Below are 21,707 nucleotides of genomic sequence, written 5' to 3' on the forward strand. Positions count from 1 at the left end.
CGCTTCGCGGTTCATAACACTCGACTCCCATGACAGATGGCGGCTCCCGGATGGGAAGAATGCTACTGCCATCTGGTGGCCAATTTGGAAGTTAAAGAAGTCATTTGAAAGGAATATCTTTTAACCCCTATAAGAAATTTTTTATTGTAATAAATATTTATCCGCTCGAGTTTGATTTTACTTACTTCTACCAAAGCTACTTACTTCTATTGAAGCTTCCATGTAAGTAGACTGAACGTAATTTGTAAGATATTGTTTCTTTTTTTGTGATATATATTGTAAGGGTATAGAATTATATAAACAAGTGTAAATTGTAAGGCAATATTTGTAAAAAGTACGATAAAGTACGACAATTAAAAAGTAATTAAATACAAATTCGTTAATGATCGAATAAGTACTTAATGTGTGTTGATTATCAAGTACAGCATATAAGGAAATTTGATGTATTTTATGTCACAATTATCAGCGATTTATCAGAAGATTTGCTGGCGGTAAAGACACGGTTCCATGACCGGAAACCGGATGCGGCAGCGCCGATACGCCCTTCATCCATTTTCCTATATCGCAACAATAACATTCGACGCTATTCAAGGTCTTCATGAATACCGTAGTTACTCCTCCAATTATCAGCAATTGATCACCTAAGGGAAGAAGACTTCAGTTAGTGAGTCTATAAAATACAATACGTTATTTCGTTACGTAGTTACGTAGAAATCTGATACAGTAGAGTTTTCAGTACAAACGCTAAAGAAACTACTATAATATTTTATTTAATGGTTATTCCGTATATTATACCGTACTTAATACAATAGTTGTTATTAGATTATATTATAGTTGGTAGTTATTAGGTTTGTAGTTACTATGTATATATTAGGTTATCCAATATATTGGTTCTGCTTTTTGTAAATACAAAATAACAAACGAGTAAGATGGCTAATTTTATACGATCGAATTTAATATGAAAATACATTTAAAAAGAACAATCAGTAAATAATAGGCGTTTTGATCTCTAAATATAAAAAAATTATAAATGAGACGCATGCTCCTTTCAAGCACTTCGTATTTTCTGAGTTTCATAAAAGGAAAACAACAATCATAAGCAATATTTGTGTTATTTATATGTAATATGTAAATGTTGCTTTCATATTATATTGCTTGAATATTATAAATCAATCGTTTAGTAGTATTTGAAGAAATGGATATAATAGAAAGAAATATACGGCACAGATTTATTCAATGACCTAATATTTATAAGTATACATTACTGTATCCGTAATATAATCATATATCACTATAGTATGATACTATAGAAAACTGTTATAAAATAATTATTGTATGAAGGAAGAAGAGAAATTTCCCAGGACACATCACATTCTTTGATATCATAAGAAAATAGTACAAACTTATTATTCAATTGACTATTTATGATTATATATTACTGCATTTACAATGACAGATATCATAGAAAAATGCTATAAGATAATCACTATGAAAGAAGAAGTTTCTCAGGATATATCACGTCTTTTGATACTATAAAAACCAACCTATCGAGCCAGTAGAATGTCCGTGTCTCGCGATCGACATGTTCGCGTGTTCCCTCCAAACGCAATCGTTCCCATCCCACACGTCAATGCAATCGACGCTCTGAGTGACGTTTTCCATAGTCGATGCTCCGCCAATCATGTAAAGACAGTCGGACACCACGTAGAAGGAGGCAAAGCACCTCGGTGACCTCAAAGGTATCGCTTTCAGCCATCTGAAAGATCGCATCGATAACAGAGCTCTCTCTTGCATTTACCGTGTATACACGCGATAAATCGAACGTTTAATCCAGGTAATGGGAAATAGGGAATGCATGAAGGAACTCTAAGAGACGGAATCGAGCTAACAAATTTTTGATCGGGTCATAGCACTCAACGTCCTTCGAGAATAGCTCTTTTTTCGATTTTGTCATTCCGCCAGCGACCCAGATAAGATCTCGATATTTCACGCTGGCAGGTCCAACCCTCGCGGTCTGCATTGGTTGCACTTCCCTCCATGTGGAGTCCGATGGATCAAAAGCCTCCACCGTTTTCAAAGCTCTATAATGAAAGAAATATATCTCAATCTCTCTTCTTATAGAGGAATTTATGTTTACATTATTTTTTATTGTAACTTTTTAATAAAGTTTCAAACGACCAAAGTTTATACAACATTTTTTACTTGATTATACTTTTAGAATACACTGACAAAATTTGGCTTGTTAAGCCCTATGACACTCTGTATATTATCGAACATTAATATTATTTATTATGGAATATGAAATCTCTTGTTTTTCTCCATTTCGTCATTACGTAACCGTAAATCGAATTGTTTCGTTTAAATCGCGATACTGATGACAATTAAGAAGACTTAAATTAGTGGCAATTAGCGTCGCATAGCGTAGAAATAAACAGCGAGGAAAATGAAAGAAAACGTAAAAGAAGCAAAGTAATTACGTTCTCCCCATCTGTATAACAACTCACATCCCGTTCCTGCCTTGCCCTCCTATCGCGTACATTTTCCCGTGGCTGACCACCAATCCGAAGTCCTTTCTAGCTGTCAGCATGCCAGGTTCATTGAACCAAGTCCTGGTAGTTGGATCGTAACTCCAAACGTTCCCAACCGCAATGCTTTTCCTGTGAAGTTTGTCTTCCAGGGGATCGGCTCCACCTGGTGAAAAATGTTTCATTGGCTTTTTTTAGTATCTTTAAATCCGTCCCACGGAAAGGATTGCACAATGAAAGGCACAACGAATATTTTTTCGCGATTTCGAAAACAAAGTCGTAAAGAAGATTATGCCGTAGCAGACTCTTTCGTTAAATGCTGCAAATGGACTGAGAATCCGTGTTGTCCTGCTTTTTTCAGTTTTTCCTTTTTATTTAAACATGCAATTCGTTGGCTGGCAACGTTATAAACTGCATTTGCAATTGTATTTCGTCACTGTTCGACTCACCCACTACGTAAATGCGGCCTCTTAAGTAAGCGACCGAATGATGGTGTCTCGCTCGTGGAATTTCCCCCACGAATTCCCAAATATTCTGGTCAGGTTTAAACCTGTATATGTCCTTGCCGGTGTTCCCGGACAGGCCATATTCCTCGTGAGGATCGACCCCGCCGAACACGAGAATCGACTCTCTGTCAGGAAAGAACAGAGAGTTGTTGAGAAAGTAACGGTCTTCGTTCGAAGCTATTATACTGTTGCTTATCCTCTGTGGACTGCAAATAATACGGAATTGCAAAGTTTATAGTCGTTTTCTATTGATACCATGATATATATTTAAATTCATCTAATATCCGCAGTCTAGTTATCAGGTACTTAAAGACACTTACAGAGGTCGTTTATAATTCGTAGATCGAATTTGAGCGTTTCTAGCGGCAGGATTCACTCGCTGAATATTATCATTCTCCGAATAATCTTTCTCGCTGTTTTTTTCATTGATTATAACATCGGCGAGATTCAGCATCGTTGATTTTGCACCGATTCGTGGAGAGGAAGGATCGTCCGCATCTGTGTTATCCGATGGGGAACTGGTTTTTTCGTCGTAGTTCGAGAAAAACATCGGTGATTTTATGGTCTTTATAGACTTTAATGTCTCTCGGTGAGTCATATTTTGTTTTCGTTTTTCTTCGATCGTGTAACAAGGAGGACATATGTTGAACTATAATTTGAAACACGAGTTCTTCGAATAAATGAAATTTTTTTGTTCTGTAAAAACATTTTAAGGGAAATATTATTTTTTACTTGATTTATTTGATTCTCAACGTAGTGTTGATTTTGATTTCGAAGGACCGATTGTTCCCTGTTCCTGTTTCTAGGTGAGCATTTCAATGTAAGTGGCGTTTCGTCCTTCTCATTTCTCATTTGGTTTACTGAACTGCTTGATATTCTGATGGGCTCTATCGAAGGATCGCGAAGCGTTTCGTCCATCGGGATGGCCAAAAGTTCCGCTATCTTCTTGATATTCTGCTTCTCCCCTGATGTTGATTTCCTTATCTGCGGTTTAAGGGAACAACGTGTACAAAACGACTCGTGTTTGTACTTTGTAAAATAGTCTCGTCGACTCTCGAAGAAATACGCCACGGATCGTTGAATATGTATAATCCTACTATTTAGACTATATCTCTTTAACGATTTAGTAGAAAAATTGTTGTGCTTTCGAACATTAAAATACGTTATTATTAATATTTATATTCAGTAAGGTTCGAAAATTCATAAGTAGACTGGAAATTTTTATGCATTAAATATCGGATAATTTGTAATTTATGAAATTTCATTTGTTTCATTATCAGATTTGTTCCAATGGTGTAAGAGAATCTATTGGTACTGATAAATTGAAATTTGTGAATTGTACAATTTGCTAATAATATTAATTCAATTATGCAAGATGTAATTCCACTATTTCCTTCTTCCAATCAAGTAGATCGACGAAATCAAAGAATCAATCACATTTTCTCAACAGCAAAAATCCGAAAGTTTCCGAATGTATCCACTAACTTCGTCAAATCTCTTTCGAGCCTTGTATCCTCTATAAACGGCCTGTATCGTTGTGGCGGCCTCCTCCTCGGATTTGCAGGAGTCTGTACGTTCTTCCGGTTCCCTCGGTATCTTACATCTCGTCTTCTGCTTTCTTACGGAAAATATGAAATTCGACTCGCGCTGCTGCTGGCACCGGCAAACATCCGTCGCATTCCTCTCCTGCCGGCTCTCGTAATCCAATTTATCGGCGTCCTGAAAAAAAAGGGGGGAAACGTCTCGTCGAGCCGAGAAAGTTTCTTCTCACGAACGAGATTTCTCGTCGAGGACTTTACCGGTGAATTCACGCCGCGTTGACAGTGTTCATGCGTGTATTTTTCTACTGTAGGCAACCTACAGGACAGTTTCAGCGATTCTCCACCACCGGTGAATCTCGTATCGAAGGCGACGTTCTTTTCATCTTTCTAAATCAGTAAACTTAATATAAATTTTTGTAAAATATCAGGTTAACGTTAGATTGTGCAATAAGTTCATCTTTCGGTTCATTCATTCTTACATTTTGAGGCGCATTATAAGAATATGTTACAATATAGTAATATAGATGTAGATATAATAATGAGAGAAGAAAAATAATACTACGAGTTCTCAGTGCAAACATTGATTGTTAGTATTTGTACATATTAGTAGATTATAAATTTTTATGCATTTATGCGAAATTGGAAAGTGCATATATCATAACAAATACTCGTTATAATTTTTATTATACCCATAATGTTAATTGTATTATAACGAAATGCGAACGAATTTATTACACAACCTAATAGAATCATAAATCAAATTTTAGTATCCAAATGTAAATAAAGTTTATTTTGGAATTCGTTGGTTTATTTCTGGAGCAACGAGGATGTTGTTAAACTAATTTGATATTTTGATGAACATGAAGTGATTTGTTAAAAACTTAGTAGCACAGACTGTTGGCATATCTTAGCTAGTTACGTGTTAAATTGACGACAAAGATTGTGCTCATTTTTCATTGTTGTAAGCTCAACGCGTTCACTGTTCGGTGAGTCATATGTGGGTCAGGGATGTCCTAACTAGGTAATCTATGATCCATAAATATTTTATAGATCATTTTGTAGTTGTTCGTGATTCAGTGGTGGTAATAGTTTCGTTTAACAAGCCGGTCATTCAGTGATACTTAGTTCTCAAATTATTTAACAGTCACAATCATGTGCCTGCAATTTTTCTATCTGTAACAATGATTGAGTGACAATAATTGAATAATGCATAAAGTCTCCTCGAAATTAAACTGATCAACTTCATTTTTAATGGAAACTCATTCAAACAAACAAAACAAACAAAATTCATCTATCAAGAAACGAGCATAATAATAAATTTCAAAATAGAGACCTAAAAGTACTTTGAGACTTGGAAATTTTTCAACCTCAAAAATTGAAAAAGAAAGAAGAAAATGTTACATTAACAGTTGGAAATTTTCCAAATATCACAAAAGCGAGATTCATATAGTTGCTTGACAATTGTAAATTTATAACAAGAGCAGCGCAAGTACACATCATCGTGCTCCAGTTTAACCTACGATCCCAAACGTTTATGCAAATGCGGCCGTTTTGACTCAATTAACAAATACTAAATTGGTACGGGGTCTGTGTAATCTCAAGGTAAGAGCTTATACGCTGTAAGTGCTGTTTTCATGAGTAGCGTGGTGCATAATGGTTTGTGGTACCCTGTACGCGAGGGTTTCGGAATTAAAGCATGGATTTTCGAACGACATAAACTCTGACCTTTGACTACAGCTCCCTGATTTTTACCCTACTCCGTGATTCAACTTTGTTCCTTCAGTGAAATTTATCATTTCCACTTACAAGCACGTAAGCTTACCTCGAGATTTCTTTTGACGATAACCGCGTAATAATCCCTGGAAAGTAAGCAGAGCAACTTTTGAAACGGACACAAATCTGACCTCAAATTCTTGTTTCGATACTCAATTGCAAAACGACTCACCGTTGAATGTTCACAGCTATACCGCGACAACTTTTATTACTTTCAATACCTGTTTTACTAAATCACCTCGAGATCGCGTGAATTTGTGAAAATATTGTATGTACTTCTTGTGAAATTCACGTATGAACGTATATTTTCTTATATAAGTTGAAGTTCAATAAATAAATACGATATACGATATACTGACTAAATATTTGACATATAATATCAAAATTTCATTGATTATGCTTGTTGTCTATGCAAAGTTATGACACAAAAAATCTTCGATTCTCGATTGGTAAAATGAAGTCTAAAATTATTTAAAAGTATCATTGCCACGATTTTGCAATTTCGTTCAATGAGGTGGTTAGTGAATCGATCCATCTTGAGGTTTCTGCGTCGATCTCCGATTCGCCCCAGGGTTACTCACCCCTTTGCTTCTTTCCAAGTTACTTAAGTATTCGTTCATAAATTTTGGAGGCATCATCATGCCCTCTGGCATCTCCAATGGTAAATAATTTGAAGGTAGTGGTTTCGTGTGCCTTGAATGCATTGCTGGCCCGTTGTGAATAGCACCGGTATCTCCTGAAGGATTCAATTTCGTTAAATTCCACGTTAAAAAGTTCGTTTCATATATTTTTTATTTTAATGTGACATTCACTATACCTGAGCTTTGAACGTAGTTGTTCGGTGCTTTAGGAGCAGCAAATGTGTAATCGTTGTGAGGTGAATCGGTTATCTTGGGTTTTGCGCGACTCTTTCGCATTTTCAACTCCGAAATTTTTGTTTTCTGATATTCTTCGAGGTAAAGCAAAAATTCTCGATACGTTACGTAATTCTTGAAAGGAGAAATATAACTTTGAATTTCTTTGTGCGTTGAACGAAAACACTTAAATTGATGCTCTTAGGGAAAATTCGCTACTGTAGCATGGATTAAAGTTATTGTATCACGATCTCCGTAGGGTTTAAGTACCTTGTCCTCTCCAGCCCAATTTCGATTGGTTGGCTCCGTAAGCCCTAACAGATCGATCCAGTGATAATAATCTTCCGTCTGGTTACCGTACCAATATTTTATAATAACGAAACTGAAAAGGCTTAAATTAATACAAAAAGGCTCTTTTTTGTCTTCATCTATAAATGAAAAGAAATTTAAATCTTACGCTAGACCATCATCGACCATTTTCTGTACCTCAGGAGAAGACATTAGTTCCATAAATTCTGGGTTTTCTGGATTTCTTTTCACATCTACCAATTGCCATGGAGCGATCAACCCAAATCGAACACAGTTCAAAACTTCCAACATGTACTGCTTTCTGTTCGCCCAATCATGCATCAGCCATCGTACAGCAGACATAAGAACTTCCATTTCACTAGAGTTTAAAAATTCAGAAGTAAGGAAAAATATATTATTTTATCTGTACACATCAGTAATCGATTACCTATTGACGCAAATATAGTTAGACTTCAATAAAAGGCATAGTTCATCTACGGATAATTCGAGGAAATCTTTAGTGCTGACCAGCATCAAAAAGAATTTCATAATTCTTGGCACCATCAGTTCCATAACTGCGGTATTTCCAACTCTTTTCGCTTCCAGATATAATAAAAACGCGGTGTCTTCGGCGAATAATTCGTCATTGTCTATGAAAGCCCAGCATTGTTCCTCCAGTTCTGTTAAGAATCGAGAAAGGCATGAGAATTAAAAAGATAGCACTATGATGTTTCTCTTTTTCATGGTTCGTCGTTCATTGTACTCTAAATGGAAAAGGTATAATAAAGTCATAAATTGAAGCATTAAATGAATATACTGATTCATTTAGTTGTTTTTATTACCTTTATTAACCATTTATCGCCTCCTACTGTAGCTATACTAATAGCTCCGTTAACTATATTCCACTCTAATTGCAATAATAGTAAAAATGAACTTGTTCTTGCAAAAAGACAGGTATATATATAGTTCTAAATTGACATCTTATGTCTGTAAAGACCCGAGCATTGATAAGAGATATTCCATTAGGTTTCTTCAAATTTCGGTGATCAAAATTCGTGTATTTTTTTATTAACTTCCCGACCTCGTTATATCTTTTCTATCAAGAATACATTCTCTGAACGTGAAAAATATAGATCTTAGCAACATAGTTTCTAGAGAGGAAGCTTGGATTTCCGCGTGTTTTGCTCGAAGACACGATGCACCACCATTTTCTCCGAGATCTCATATGGTTTATTGAAGTTTCAAGTTGGACAGTGACGTATTCAACGAAACTTGAGGTCGGCACCGTCGAGACTTTTCCGAATACCTATCATGGCACTGGAAACTTTTCATTCTTTTCCGCTAGCGAGTTCGAAGTTTTAAACTGTGCTAGAAAGCATCGGCTATATATTATGCGTGCAGTCGCGTTTTAAAAGATTGATGGAGATGGGGAAGGATGCTGGAAGCACCGATGTAAACAGGATCGTTGTTCACGAATCTCCCACGTTGATGAAGATGAAAGAACGTTTATACGATTTATGCGATAACGAAATCTTTCATCGCTATAGTGCTATACTCTTATCGGTATTCTTATTTAATACATTTTGTAATTATTTCTAAAACGTACATTAATGAATACTGAAATCAGAATTTTATATCAAAATTTGATAATCTATACACACATGCATATATATTTTACGTAAAATTTTAATTATCACTGTATTTCTATGGCTTGTATCAAAGAGCTAATAGCTCATAATAATCATAATAATAGCATAATAATCAAGATAATTTCGAAATTTATGGAAACGATAGATAATTTTTTTACCAGTCTTACCTTTAATTCCGAGATATTGGGCTGCGGTAAAAACTTCCAGGATGTTGTCCCTTTGCAAAAGCCTGTAGCTCTCGTTCTGTGGACTGATCATCCAGTCGTAAATGAGCGAAAACGCCTTCGAAGATACGTCACTCTGTTAGATGCAACAAAATTTCTTCAAATTATTATCATTCTATACTTATTAATTCTTATCAATTTGAAAAAACTAAACGTCCTATAGTGAACAGAGATCTGTAAAACATACACGTTAACTTAAAGAAGTTAAATATTCCGTAAAGAACAAAAATACACTTAATATTATACTTTTCAAATAATTTTGTCATTCTTTACTTAGACTTCTGCATAAAGGTATAAAAAACTAAAAATGTGTGAAATACATATATAATTCTAAAGTAATTCTATCATCCTTCCCGTATAAAAGTGTAACTTTTGTATAAAGGTCGAAATTTAGCTGATACGCAATTCCATCGTCCTTTCTTTATACTTCTTTATTCGAATGCGAAAGAGCAAGAGGTCAATTTATGTAAGAAACGCCAGGAATAACGATCTTTCAGCAGAGAGGAAAGCTTGGTTATTTTGTTACAAAGCACGTGTGTCCTTCTATTTTTAATTACACGTCTCCTTGACACGTGGCGAAGGAGAAAGCTGTCGCGACGATAGAAATGGCGGAGGCTCCCGCAGTAATCATTAAAGAGCGGCAGGTGGTGGTGCTGTTACTCGAGCGTTGCTATTCATCCTTAAGTTAAAAGAGAGTCAAATATAGCCTTGGCTAGGGAAGACAAAAAAAGAGTTCAAGGTCGGTTGGCTTCAAGCCCACCGAGTCACCGGTGGAGAACTGAAAACGAGGGGCCAGGATGCTGACACGAGAGATTGGGGTCGCTAGCAACCCCTTGTGTTCTCGCTGGTTGCCTACTTGGCGATCTCGAAGTCTCGACATTGGGAAATTTATTGAATCTCGCCGCTTCCACCACCAATGATTCATACCCTCGTATATTCATTCGGTTGTCATTATCGTCGACGAACAATTGCGAAAGTAGTAATTTATGAATATCTAGTGGTCGGTCTCTCGAAAGGCAGAATAATGCAACTTGCTTAAATCCCGCTGAATTATGACGTTTCATCGGTTTTTGAGAATATAAGCCAGTTTAATCGAAGACAGATTTCTGGCATTTATGTGCTATAACGAAAAGTTGTAGATGATTGGAATCTAGGATTAAATCGATCCTCTCAGAAGTCAAACTGTCCAACTTCATCTTTTACCAATTTTTCAATTTTATCACGTAACTATGTATTCTGACGAAAAGAATAAAAATCATATAGAAAAAGATATGTCTGTCAGTAAATTTTTCTAAAACTCTTCAATACTAGAAACATCGAGATATAAAATCAAACTCAAAAATTTCTTTTTTATACTAAAAATTTGGCATAAAAAATCCTTTCTCCGAGATGTCGTATACCTGGGAAGATCAACGAATTTCGAGTGGAAGCAAAAAGAATATTAAATGGCCAGTTTATCGGGAAAAATCATTAAAGAAGAAACGAAATAAGAGGATGTTCGAGTGGGAAAACGTGGACAAAGGCGAGGAGGCGAAGATGAACGACGATTGGCGCACGATCGAACATGGACCACAGATACACATCCAGAGATGGAAGGGGAAGCGGAAAATCGGATCGCGCGAACAAAAGGACTTTATTCCGAATTCGCTAGACTGTTCTGTGTACCGATAAGTCCGTAATATATCTTCCTCGGTGCAAGCATGTATAATGTGTCGTTTTTTCCGGGGGTAAACTCAAGGGACGTGCGTCGTTTTCCGCTTCTGTCGGGTAATAAATTCCCGATGGGATACCCTTAACGCTATCGTATTGCACGGTGGAACGATACGACAGCGTTAAGGGTATCAGTGGGCGAAGGAACGTCTCGCGATCCGTGGTTACGACTCGTTTAACGCGCCTCGTTAAAGGATGAAGATCGATGACGGTCGAGTGTTCGTGAAAGCTACGGGGAATTTTCGTTCGCGTGCCTTCCATTTTCTGAATAAATGACAGCACACGGAAAGAAAAATCGCGCGGATCGTTCTGTCGCTCACAGGATCGTTGGTTGGCGAGCAGAATTGAAAATGGAAGTAAAAGGATTGGGTTTCGCTGTGTCGTGGCTCTCGCAAGCCAAACTGATCGACTTCACATTAATTGTATTATGCAGTTAGACGATTAAAAACAGCTCGAGTTTGCTTATTGTAAGAAGATAGCATAGGTAATAATAGATTATAAAGTAAATTCCAAAAAATAAAGTTTATAATATCGCCACATTTCTATGCTTCCATATTTCTAGAGTTAATCAATATGACTCTTAGACGGATCAATTAATAATGAGTTACAGAACTGATATAAAAATTCAATCGTTTTTAAGTTTCTTACAGTATCTTCTGTATGGCAGAAGTACCAGCTTTTTAGTAAATTGAACTTTTCAAGTAAAAAACACGTGGCTTAGTTACCTTCACACGGGCAATGCGCAGTTATCAGTGATTCCCAGCAGAGCTGGAAGATGAGGTGGCGTTACTTACAGGATAAAAAGTTCAATAACTTACCTCGGTCAGATCGATCTCCTTGCAATTCTTCTCGTCGAAAAAGGTACTATAGCTCTGTAGCACCAGCAGATGGCAATGGAACTCGTCCTGATCGATTCGCACGATACAGTCAGCGTTCCTCGAAAGATCGATCGAATGAAATTTAGCCCGTAATCATGTCGTATGTTGATGCTCGACTTCGTTACATCGATCGGGTACAACTATAAGCTTACTTGTAATTTGTGATACGCCTGGCTAGCTCCTGATACAGGTCAGTCTTCTCCGGGAGAATTATGTTATCCCAATCGATTGGTTGTTCACTCGTAAATCCGAGTCTGCTCGAAATTACACGACGATCAAACAGTTTATTGAGAAACATCGAGTATATACCTCGCGTTGGGCGAGTTGCTTTTCCTTACGATTGAAAGAAAAATACGGGACGACGTAATTTTATGGAAATGTCTCGGTTCGCGATAATAAATAAACTTTGTATCGTTTTCCCTTGTAATGTTACGTCGACCTGATTCTCCTTTTACTACGTTCGTGGCTAACATGGTTTTGGCTTGATCGACCAATAAAACTCACGTGGACAGTGGCACATCTTGCAACACTGGTATTTCGTGAGACGCAGACGACGTTGACTGTTGTTGCTTGTGTTCCATCGCCTCCACTTGGCCGAATTTAGCTTTGAACGGATGCATTGCTGGTTTATAGTTGTCCTCGACAACCGGGAACTTTTTGTGACTCTGTTTAGAAACGAAACATTACTTTTAAGTAGCTATGATGGATGGTAGGTAGTTGGTGGTGATAAGGATATTGTTAGGTTTCTTTTGTATTACAACTTAATTTTGATCGAAGTATGTCAATGACGTTATTCAGAGAATTCGGTTGAAAGTTAAAAGAATTTGAGTAAAATTAAATACTTTTTTATCTATAACTTCGCGAGTCATGATTTGAAACTGTAAACCTTTTTTCGGTAATAGCTTTTACCGGCTTCTGGAGTATTTGATCTCTAGTCGAAAGAAACCTAATCCAAATTTAACCTCATCCACGCGCTCGTGTACGTGAAAACGATCGATTAAGACCGTAATTATACAGAGAAGCGGTAAGCGGTAAGCGGTAAGCGGCTAAATTGGCATTTAGAGTATTGGAATTGGCCGCATCACTTGTTTTGCCGCTTGCATTCTGTATAGCCACGCCACAACTGATACCAGTTTGTATCGAACGAAAGTTATAATACCGAACCTACTTGCAACTGACTGATCGTCGATGACGATACTACACCTAGTGGAAAATCGATGGACCTCGGTTGTGTGGAAGACTCAGATATGCGTTCACCAAGCTCTTTTTGGGTTGTATTCAATTCGGCCTTGACGTTAACCTTTGTATGTCTGGGATCAGCAACCAACACACTGACCTTCTTCGATTCGAACACCACCTAGAATGACTACGCGTCTGCCTTGAGGCCAACATTCCTAAGGTTCGACGAGTATCTATCGACCCAAGGACCGATTGGGACATTTACCTGATTAGGAACGATCTTCAAGTTACCGCTCGGGGTTGCCTGGAATGGAAATACTCGTTTCGAGTTGTCGCCGCCGTTTACGCCAATAAATACACGATGATCGTCACCTCGTTCCCTTGGCCTTGTATGCATTTGCTGCATTAGATAGCTGAAGTTTGGGCCGACTGCTTCGTTTTTGCGTTGCTTGCAATCGCCGTCTATTCCTGGACTGCGAAACGCATCTTTTGATTTTTTTTAATCTTATTTTATGTACTTTTATTCTTTTAGCTTCTCTTCTTTGTCGTTTAGTCTTTCATATATATCTTCTTTCATGCAAATTGATTTATTTTTTAATCGCCATTTTATTATTTGATTAATTTGGATGATGTAATTTATATTAACTTGAAATCAATAATTTTGTTCCGCGTTTCAATTGTTTGAGACAAATAAAATTGGATGTTCCTTAACTAATTTGCACGGTGCGAATAATTTTAATCCTTCGCACTGTTTGAAGTAGATAAGGTTTAATGTTGTTTGATGCTATGTGACGTTATAGTATAGTGTTTCTATGTATGTCTTTATCTTTCATGAGGGTAGTTTCATAAATCAAGATACTATTTTGTATATTTTTATGATCAACGTCTATAATTCATAACGTTGGTCGAATGTATACGCCATTAACGTTGAATACAATTGATGATCTCTAAAGGTAATGGTTAAGAGCTACTAAATGCTGTAATTATGGATCGTTAAACGTGGTAGGTAGTAATTAGTTCAGACTAATAGCAAGGGCTATCAAATGTTAAGTTTGATTATAAACGTTGATTTACGGACACTTCACATTATTATCAAGGTTTACTGTATATTACGATCAATTTCTGCTCACAACTCTAATCATATTATAGCTTTCGAATGTTGACTATTATCCGTATACAATAGTAAAGCAGAACTTGTACTTTATATTAACAAATATTTATTTTTACTTCCGTCATTTCACTCGTCATTTTATCAAAGAATTTACGAATATAACAAAGATACGAAACAGTAGTAACCAATGTTTCAGAAAAATATGTGAGTTAAAGAACGTAACATTGCAAAATTAAAAATCATATTCTATTGAAATAACCTTTCCTTAACATCATATCAAAGTACAATATAATTTCGTTACCTGGAACGAGCCATTAGTTTAGAAACGGAATTATCAGAGGGACAACATCGTTCCCCGAAGATTCTATCGTGTTTCCACTGTTTGTTCGTTCTTCTATCTTGATCGGGGTCATCCGAATCGTCGTCCTGTCGAGTGGAGGAGTCCCCTTCGGATCTAATCAAATTTTTCGCAGACTTGACCGTGTATTTAACCAGATCGGATCTCTGTTCCGCTAGCTGCACCTCTTTAGGTCCGACACGATGATCCTCCGACAAGGAACGAGCCTGTACTACGCGGCTGCCCTGATAAATGTGCACGTTGAGTGGTCTTCGCCGCTTCGATAAACGTCGACGTCTCAAAGTAGCTTTTCTTCGGTCAGTTAGATATATGGGAGGTCGGTGCTCTGGACTTCCAACCAGATTCGACCTGTCCGAAGGGAAAAGAGAGAAATTTCTCGGATTTCTTCGAAAATTCGATCATTTTGTTTTGATACCAGGAAGAGGAGCTTTGATCCTCTTTCGACTTAAGCTCGCGTGGACGTCTTGGAATTGTCGGAAATTTAATTAACTTAGGAGGTTCATAAATTCCTAAGAAGATTTCGAAGCAAGTCTAAGAGAATCTTATTTCCTAGGGGAAATTATTTGATATTTAGAGCTCTATTTGTGTGTTTAATCATATTTAACTAACGATAATAATAACGTGTTTCACTGTTTTGAACATTCGCAGCAACGTTTTGAACCCTAATTAAGAATTAAACTAATATCATTCGTAAGATCTGAGAAGCTGTAATTTATAAACTACAACTGACTAGTATTGGTAAGTAATCTTATATAACATTAACCAATCTGATAATAAAAAAATTAAGCTGTACAAATTAATTGTACAAACAAGAAGTGATCTAATTATGCTATTTGTCGAAATATCATCAAATCATACATGATCAATAACCTATATCACCTGATAGTAAATTATTCCCTAAACGGATCGCGAACTATCGAAAACCCTAACATCTCGATATCAGAGCCGCAATATCCATGATCATTATCTTCATAATTACCTTTGGTGACGTGGGGATCGAACAGTGTGGACAACCGATGGAGTCAGTTCGCGCGTAACTGTTCGTTCCGACTGAACGGCTCTGAGGGGTGGTTTGGGGGTTGTTGCGGCTGGCGCGACTGATTTCTCGTGATACAGGACAACGACGCTGCTCTTGCTGTTTCCGGGTCGCGGTGATTCCGATCGATCCTCGTTTGGCTCGACTACGAACCGCCCAGGAATTAAAGCGATGCTCTTCGCGAGGATGCTGGCCGCGCGAGTTCCGAGTGCGTGGCCGCTGTTCGAGCCGCTGTCCCCTTTCTGTTCACCTGTGTATTATCACGTTCCTTCCCGAGGAACACGTAGGCGAAGAGGAATAACGCAAAGAGGAACAAGTACATGGAATCAGGGGGCAGCGGATCGAGAAACGCGAGTTTCAGGGTTTTCGGGCCTTGGGGATGACCAGAATCATGGAACTGCTATAAAAATCGAGAAAACCAGTTTTGAAAATGTTCGGAATATTCAAGCTTCGTTATTTTATACATTTTCCTACGAAATTTGAAATTTCAAACGTTTACTACACAAAAATTTCTATTAGATGTAATCTCATTATTAATTATATTCTAGCATTGTGTTCTTATTTTACAATTCGTTAATTGGCAGATATGTGAATGCGCGTTTATGTAATAAAAATCTTTTATCGTGAATTGTATCAATTTCCAAAATTTGATAAAACAAAATTAATTGAAACTAATGCCTAATAACAATTCATGTACGTTTGATATCTTTTTAGTGGGATTTCCAACGATCATTCCGTAGTCACCCCAAAACTCGAACGCGCGAATTAAATGAGTTAAATAATGCGCGATAATTGTACAGATAGAATGAAAATGTCTACATTTAACAACTTACATTTTCTACTTCGTTGACGGATTGCACGAATTATTCGCGGCGTACTTTTTCCCCTCCTGTTGTCAAGGGAATACATTAGGCGTTGTTATAACGATACGTGTTACAAGTATACGTGATTTAAGTACGTGCACGTGACTCGCCAAACTTTTTGGATAATTACCCAAGTTTCGTAGGAGATTTGGCGCTAAAATCCTTGCTGCCGCTGGAAGACCTCTTCGTGGCAAAGGTTACCTGGGTCGTGAGAATATAGGGATAAAAGTAAATGAAAGAATGGAACTTTTCGTCTTTAATGTAATATCTCTCTGTGTGATTGTCCTTATTAAATTTCTATAAAAATTTTTTGACTTTTATATCTTCTATAATTGCAACTACGAACTGCAATATATATTATATTATATGCATATATGTTCCACTAATTATTTCTTTTTTTCCAAGTTATTTTTATTGTACACTCCGATAGTATTTTCTATTCGTGGCCTAAAATTCTTTCGAAAACTGAGTTTCAACGACGACAGGGCCAGCAATACGTTACAAAAAACGGTTTTAAAGTTCAAAGCCCGAAATGTACCTCGGAGCACTTTCGGATTCTAGATATTTTTACTGGTAAAACCCGATACATGATGTCGAGTGACGTAAATGGAAGCTTGTGAATATGGTTACAATTCTGTCGCACTGCTTGTTATTTTTAACAACCTGTGTCGTTTTCTACGAATTGGCTAATTCCTCGATATTTCAGGATATAGTTCGTTAGAAATAAATTACCTCATGCTTCTTTCGATGACTACAATCCGGAAAATATTGAAAACTCGATGCACGATTGTTTTTGGTACTTTTAACTACTTTATCGTATACTGAAACATATTCAGAATAAACTAACGTGTAAGTTAATGTACGAAAAAATGTATACATGGCATCCCATTTCCACTTACATCACTTACGTAATTTTGTTTCGACGTGATCGTAGCTTGCAAAACAGCAACAGTGATTAGAATTCCTTCTGGATGCTTCGAAATGGTTTGCTGAATGATTCTTAGTTCCTATTATATTATGATGCAGATACCGCGACTTTTGATAAGAACGTCTGTAAAAAATTACTTATATAAACGTATTGTTTATGTTTATTAAGATTTTCCTTGGATATCTTGGATGGTACCTCGGATTTAACAGATCGAGTTCCGAGAAGAAGCAAGAATCGTCTTCACTGGATACAGAACTTCTAGATTCCTCCTAGAAATGTCAAAAGTCTCTAATCTTTCATAATCTTTCCATTAGAATTTTAAATTCTCTGATTGTGAAGTTACTGACCTAACGACTATCATAAAGACTTGCGATTCATTCTGTATGTTTTATATTTATTTTTAATTAGCGTCAAAAGTAAAAACAATAGAAACAACATAAAAAACGTAACGTTAACTTTCAGCGTTTGCCATCTCTGCAAATATAGGAACTGAATATATCGGAGTAGTCAATTTATTTATTTGGAAATTATACTTTCATATTTTTCAATCATTTATAATCATATCTTTATCTTACGATTCTAGAAGTTAAACTAGCATAACCTCTTTTGCTATACTCCACGTGTAATTTACATTTTCCTTCACTAAGAAAATAATTTTTCGTTCTTTTATTTTCCACAAATCATTTATCATTTCAATTTCTTAATTATTGTATATTGTTCGAGCGATGCTCTTCGATTTCTCAAGTCGGTGAAATATAATAATTAAAAACAATCGTTCGTAGAAACGGCTAAAAATATCCTCTTAAACAATCAAAGAGATTCCTCTACTATAAAAAAAGTCGAAGCAATTTCCCATTTAAAATTTATAAATCATTCGTTCAACATTTCCAAGCGTACTCACGTCATAACGCGTAAAGCTTGTTCGCATGGTATGAGTCGCATTAGGTCATGCAGAAATCACTCGGAGAACCGGCGTCATCGCAGAACGTGAACGTGATCTCCGCGGAGTTAGGTCGTTAACAATTCTCAAGGGATAAACGGCTGATTCGAAACGATCAGGACATTTACAAGATAATAGAGAACGAGAAAAGAGGGAGATCGTCGCGAGTATTGGGAGAAGAGGCCTTGGAAACCAAACAACACGCGGCAGGCAAGACGACGGGACGCGACCTTCGTCTGTTAAAAATTCGTCGTCAGTAAAATTCGACTCGAAATGAGTCCATCCGTTCGATAATCGGTCGTGATGGATTCGTTTCGCGGTTTCGCGTAAATTCGATGGAAAACCGTCGAGACGTTACGGAGCTCGAAATCGAAGTGTTTCTCTTCCTCGTAAATTGCGGTTTTACGGGCGCTTTGAAATTACAAACGCAAGGAGTGGCTGAATCGCTCCTTCTGCTCGTCAATTTCATGTAAAGTTATTTGCCAGCTCTGAAAGCACACCTTAAGCTTAAGCGAATCATGCGCACCCTCCTGCCAGCTACTCTACTCGATCGACAGTTCGTAAACGCGACTAAGTTGAAGTAGAAAAGAATTTTTGAAGATAGTAGTCATTCATTTTGATTTAAATAGATTTTTGAAAGTTTGATACATCTATATGAAATTAGAAGTATTTTAGGATCGTTTAAATTAGTTTAAGGAGGTAATTGATTTTTTGTGCGTTGAATTTTGTATGATTTGAGCTACTCTATTTGGATGACCTTGTTCCATTCGTAGGAATTTATTTGAAGCAGAGTCTTAAAACGATTCGGATTCTGTTCTCGGAATATCTTCAAATATGAACAGTATTGATTCGATGTACTACACATAAATAGCAAATATAGCGATATCTACGTTATCGTCATGCAATATGATATTCAACATAGAGTGACATACTTCTGACTCTGTACCTATGTATATAACAATTTCGATCAGACTTCGTATGATCGAAATAAGATTTCATATTCAAGTTATTTTCGATGTAGATACGTAAACTGATATCTTAAAATAGAAAGTCACTGATACATGCATCTTTGTACATATTTCAGTAGTTTTTATTGCTTTCAGAACAACCATTGAAATACTGCCACGATAATTTATTTAATAATATCCACTATATTTCCTTATTTCCTCATTCACTGCTATTAGAATACAAATACCTACCCCAAAGTGCATTTTTCTTTCATTAAAAATATCTTCATTTTAAGTAACAACCTTCGTTTCAGTACGTTGCTCTGTACTTTGTTTGACTCTCTAAGTTATTTCGCCCAAGCATACAAAAATTAAAATACAAAAGGCTTCCCGATATTTGAATCGACGCAGTGGATGCGTCAACATCTGCGAGGGAATCACAAAGAATTCCTAACGCTCCGCGTTCCTTTAAAAATTATTTCATTTCGAAGCTTGCATTCGTTCCTCTCGAAGCGTAGCAGAATCTGGAAGCGTCGACGCCCCGGGAAAACAGCTGATCGAAGCTCGGATATGGAGCATCCACGTGTTGAACCCGAGCGCGAGTCTTTTCCCGGACGTCTCTGCCTAAATGCAACCAGACGTAAATAGAAACATAATGAACCAGTCTGGTGTATGGCGAGGGGAGAGAGAGAGTGAGAGAATCGAGAGTCGGAGATCGGTGTATTCGGCTTCCACCGGAGAGAAGAGTGAAGATTTCTCGGCGGAGGGAGAAAGCGGAGAGGGTTGAAGCGTGGGTGGTGCTGCCTGGCGGGCTGCATCGATCGCTTCGGCGTCCTGGTGACCTCGACCTAATGCCACCCTCTTCTGCTCTTGAGCACGACCCCTCCTTCGCGCTGCCTCCGTGAGCCACGGGGTCAGTTAACACCCCCGTCAAAATACACAAAGCCCCGGGAATCGCGAAGTATCCAGGGGCAGAGGAAGTTACGAGGGTTCAACTAGGAAATGTCATCTATTGCTTTTAATAGATCGAACAAAATCCCGCGAAAGTGTTAGCAACAGTTAATTCCAAGCCGAATGTATGGCACGGATACGATTTCCCTGATATTTTTGAGTGTTAGACTTTTTATAAGTATTTTTACCATAATTCGTTTTAATTTCGTTTATAGCTAGACAAATCATTCTTTCTAGGATTAACGAAGAATTCGGAATTTCTTCCTGTACCTCGGTAGCAATCAACGCAACGTTCATTCGCGAAGTCACGAGACATATGCAACTAATTGTTACTGTTACCTTTAATTTCTGCCAATTTTAGTGTCGAGTATGTCGCTTCAATATTCTGAGGTGGTCGTTATGGATATTTAAGAAAAGGAACAGTTCTTTACTGGTTAGCCTCGATCTATCAGGAATAGAATTTTCTTGCATCACAATTTTCTTGTTCCTTGTAGAAGGAAAATGAGGATGTTGGTTCGAGATTTTTCGCACCTCGATAGAATTCGTCCATGATAAAATGAATGCTAAACGACGTTTCTAGTAACATAGCATAGTCTCGCGTTATACTCACCGTTCGTTCTAATCACATACTTTTACTAATCATACAGTACACTTTGCTATTTTAAAAGTTGCGAGTACCCAGCAACTCGTGTGAAGCGTACTTTCTGACCAACCGACGAACGAAGCGTATCAAAGCTTTCTGCGATCGAACCACGGGATGGGTTCTTTATGCCGATTGGTCGAGGTCCGCTGATTTCCGGGATCGACCCATAGAACTGATAGTGGCTGTTCGATTTTTCAAAGCAGTTTTCCATTTCACTTTTTTCCAATTTACAGTCTACTGGAAAGTTTCATGAGCTTCGATGAAGTAGCTAGAAATGAAAAGTTTGTTGGGTAATGAAGGATCGTTAAAGTGGTATATTTGACGAGAAATTGGATTTCATATGGCTTATTTATAAAAACTTGCAGGTGCATGTGTCAGACTTCTCGAAACGTCAGTTGCAAATATTTGTACGTATAAACGCTCTGATCGATAAAATTTCATTTTACATTTATATTATGTTCGGTTAGTGTATACTACTTTTTTAACGAGGTTGCGGATACGATTTTCATTTTCTACTGTGCCAACGAATCATTTTTTTTATATCGCCAGGCACGTATGTTCCACGCAGTAGGTATGATTCTAATATTCGCGTATTTCTATTTAACAATCTCTTTTACACACTTCAGCAAAATCACATTCATCAGACACTCCCAAAACATACAACGACGTTTAGTCACATCAACCTCAAACTTTTCATTTTTCTTTGACATCCTAATGTCAGACACCCAGCCCATCTACAAATCTCAATCACTTGCACTAAATAACCATCCAAAATTCCCATTGATAAATATCTCAAAACGATC

The 21,707-nt window shown here is 37.2% G+C and overlaps 1 protein-coding gene and 1 long non-coding RNA gene across 2 annotated transcripts; one reads left to right on the forward strand and one right to left on the reverse strand.

Annotated features, from left to right (window-relative positions):
• Positions 1 to 357: 357 nt before the first annotated feature.
• On the reverse strand, positions 358 to 18,598 carry LOC117239508. Its single transcript, XM_033505121.1, has 28 exons — positions 18,325 to 18,598; positions 17,619 to 17,692; positions 17,404 to 17,546; positions 17,228 to 17,316; positions 16,626 to 16,696; positions 16,466 to 16,521; positions 15,576 to 15,777; positions 14,540 to 14,944; positions 13,393 to 13,600; positions 13,117 to 13,305; positions 12,453 to 12,613; positions 12,101 to 12,202; positions 11,889 to 12,006; positions 9,304 to 9,436; positions 7,936 to 8,167; positions 7,657 to 7,866; positions 7,470 to 7,581; positions 7,163 to 7,334; positions 6,927 to 7,081; positions 4,831 to 4,959; positions 4,517 to 4,750; positions 3,764 to 4,015; positions 3,352 to 3,680; positions 2,975 to 3,237; positions 2,505 to 2,691; positions 1,890 to 2,081; positions 1,545 to 1,756; positions 358 to 641 (listed from the first exon to the last, which is right to left on the reverse strand). The coding sequence occupies exons 1-28, from the start codon at positions 18,349 to 18,351 to the stop codon at positions 463 to 465; spliced, it is 4,836 nt and encodes a 1,611-aa protein (XP_033361012.1). The 5' UTR covers positions 18,352 to 18,598; the 3' UTR covers positions 358 to 462.
• Positions 4,065 to 20,934, forward strand: LOC117239517. The gene is made up of 3 exons (XR_004494471.1): positions 4,065 to 4,077; positions 12,662 to 12,668; positions 20,850 to 20,934. It is a non-coding gene; the product is annotated as an uncharacterized LOC117239517 (long non-coding RNA).
• The last annotated feature ends 773 nt before the right edge of the window (positions 20,935 to 21,707 follow it).

The sequence above is a fragment of the Bombus vosnesenskii genome, unplaced genomic scaffold (assembly GCF_011952255.1).
Source record: "Bombus vosnesenskii isolate JDL3184/JDL3185 unplaced genomic scaffold, Bvos_JDL3184-5_v1.1 scf7180000014105, whole genome shotgun sequence".
NCBI classification, from domain to species: Eukaryota; Metazoa; Arthropoda; class Insecta; order Hymenoptera; family Apidae; genus Bombus; species Bombus vosnesenskii.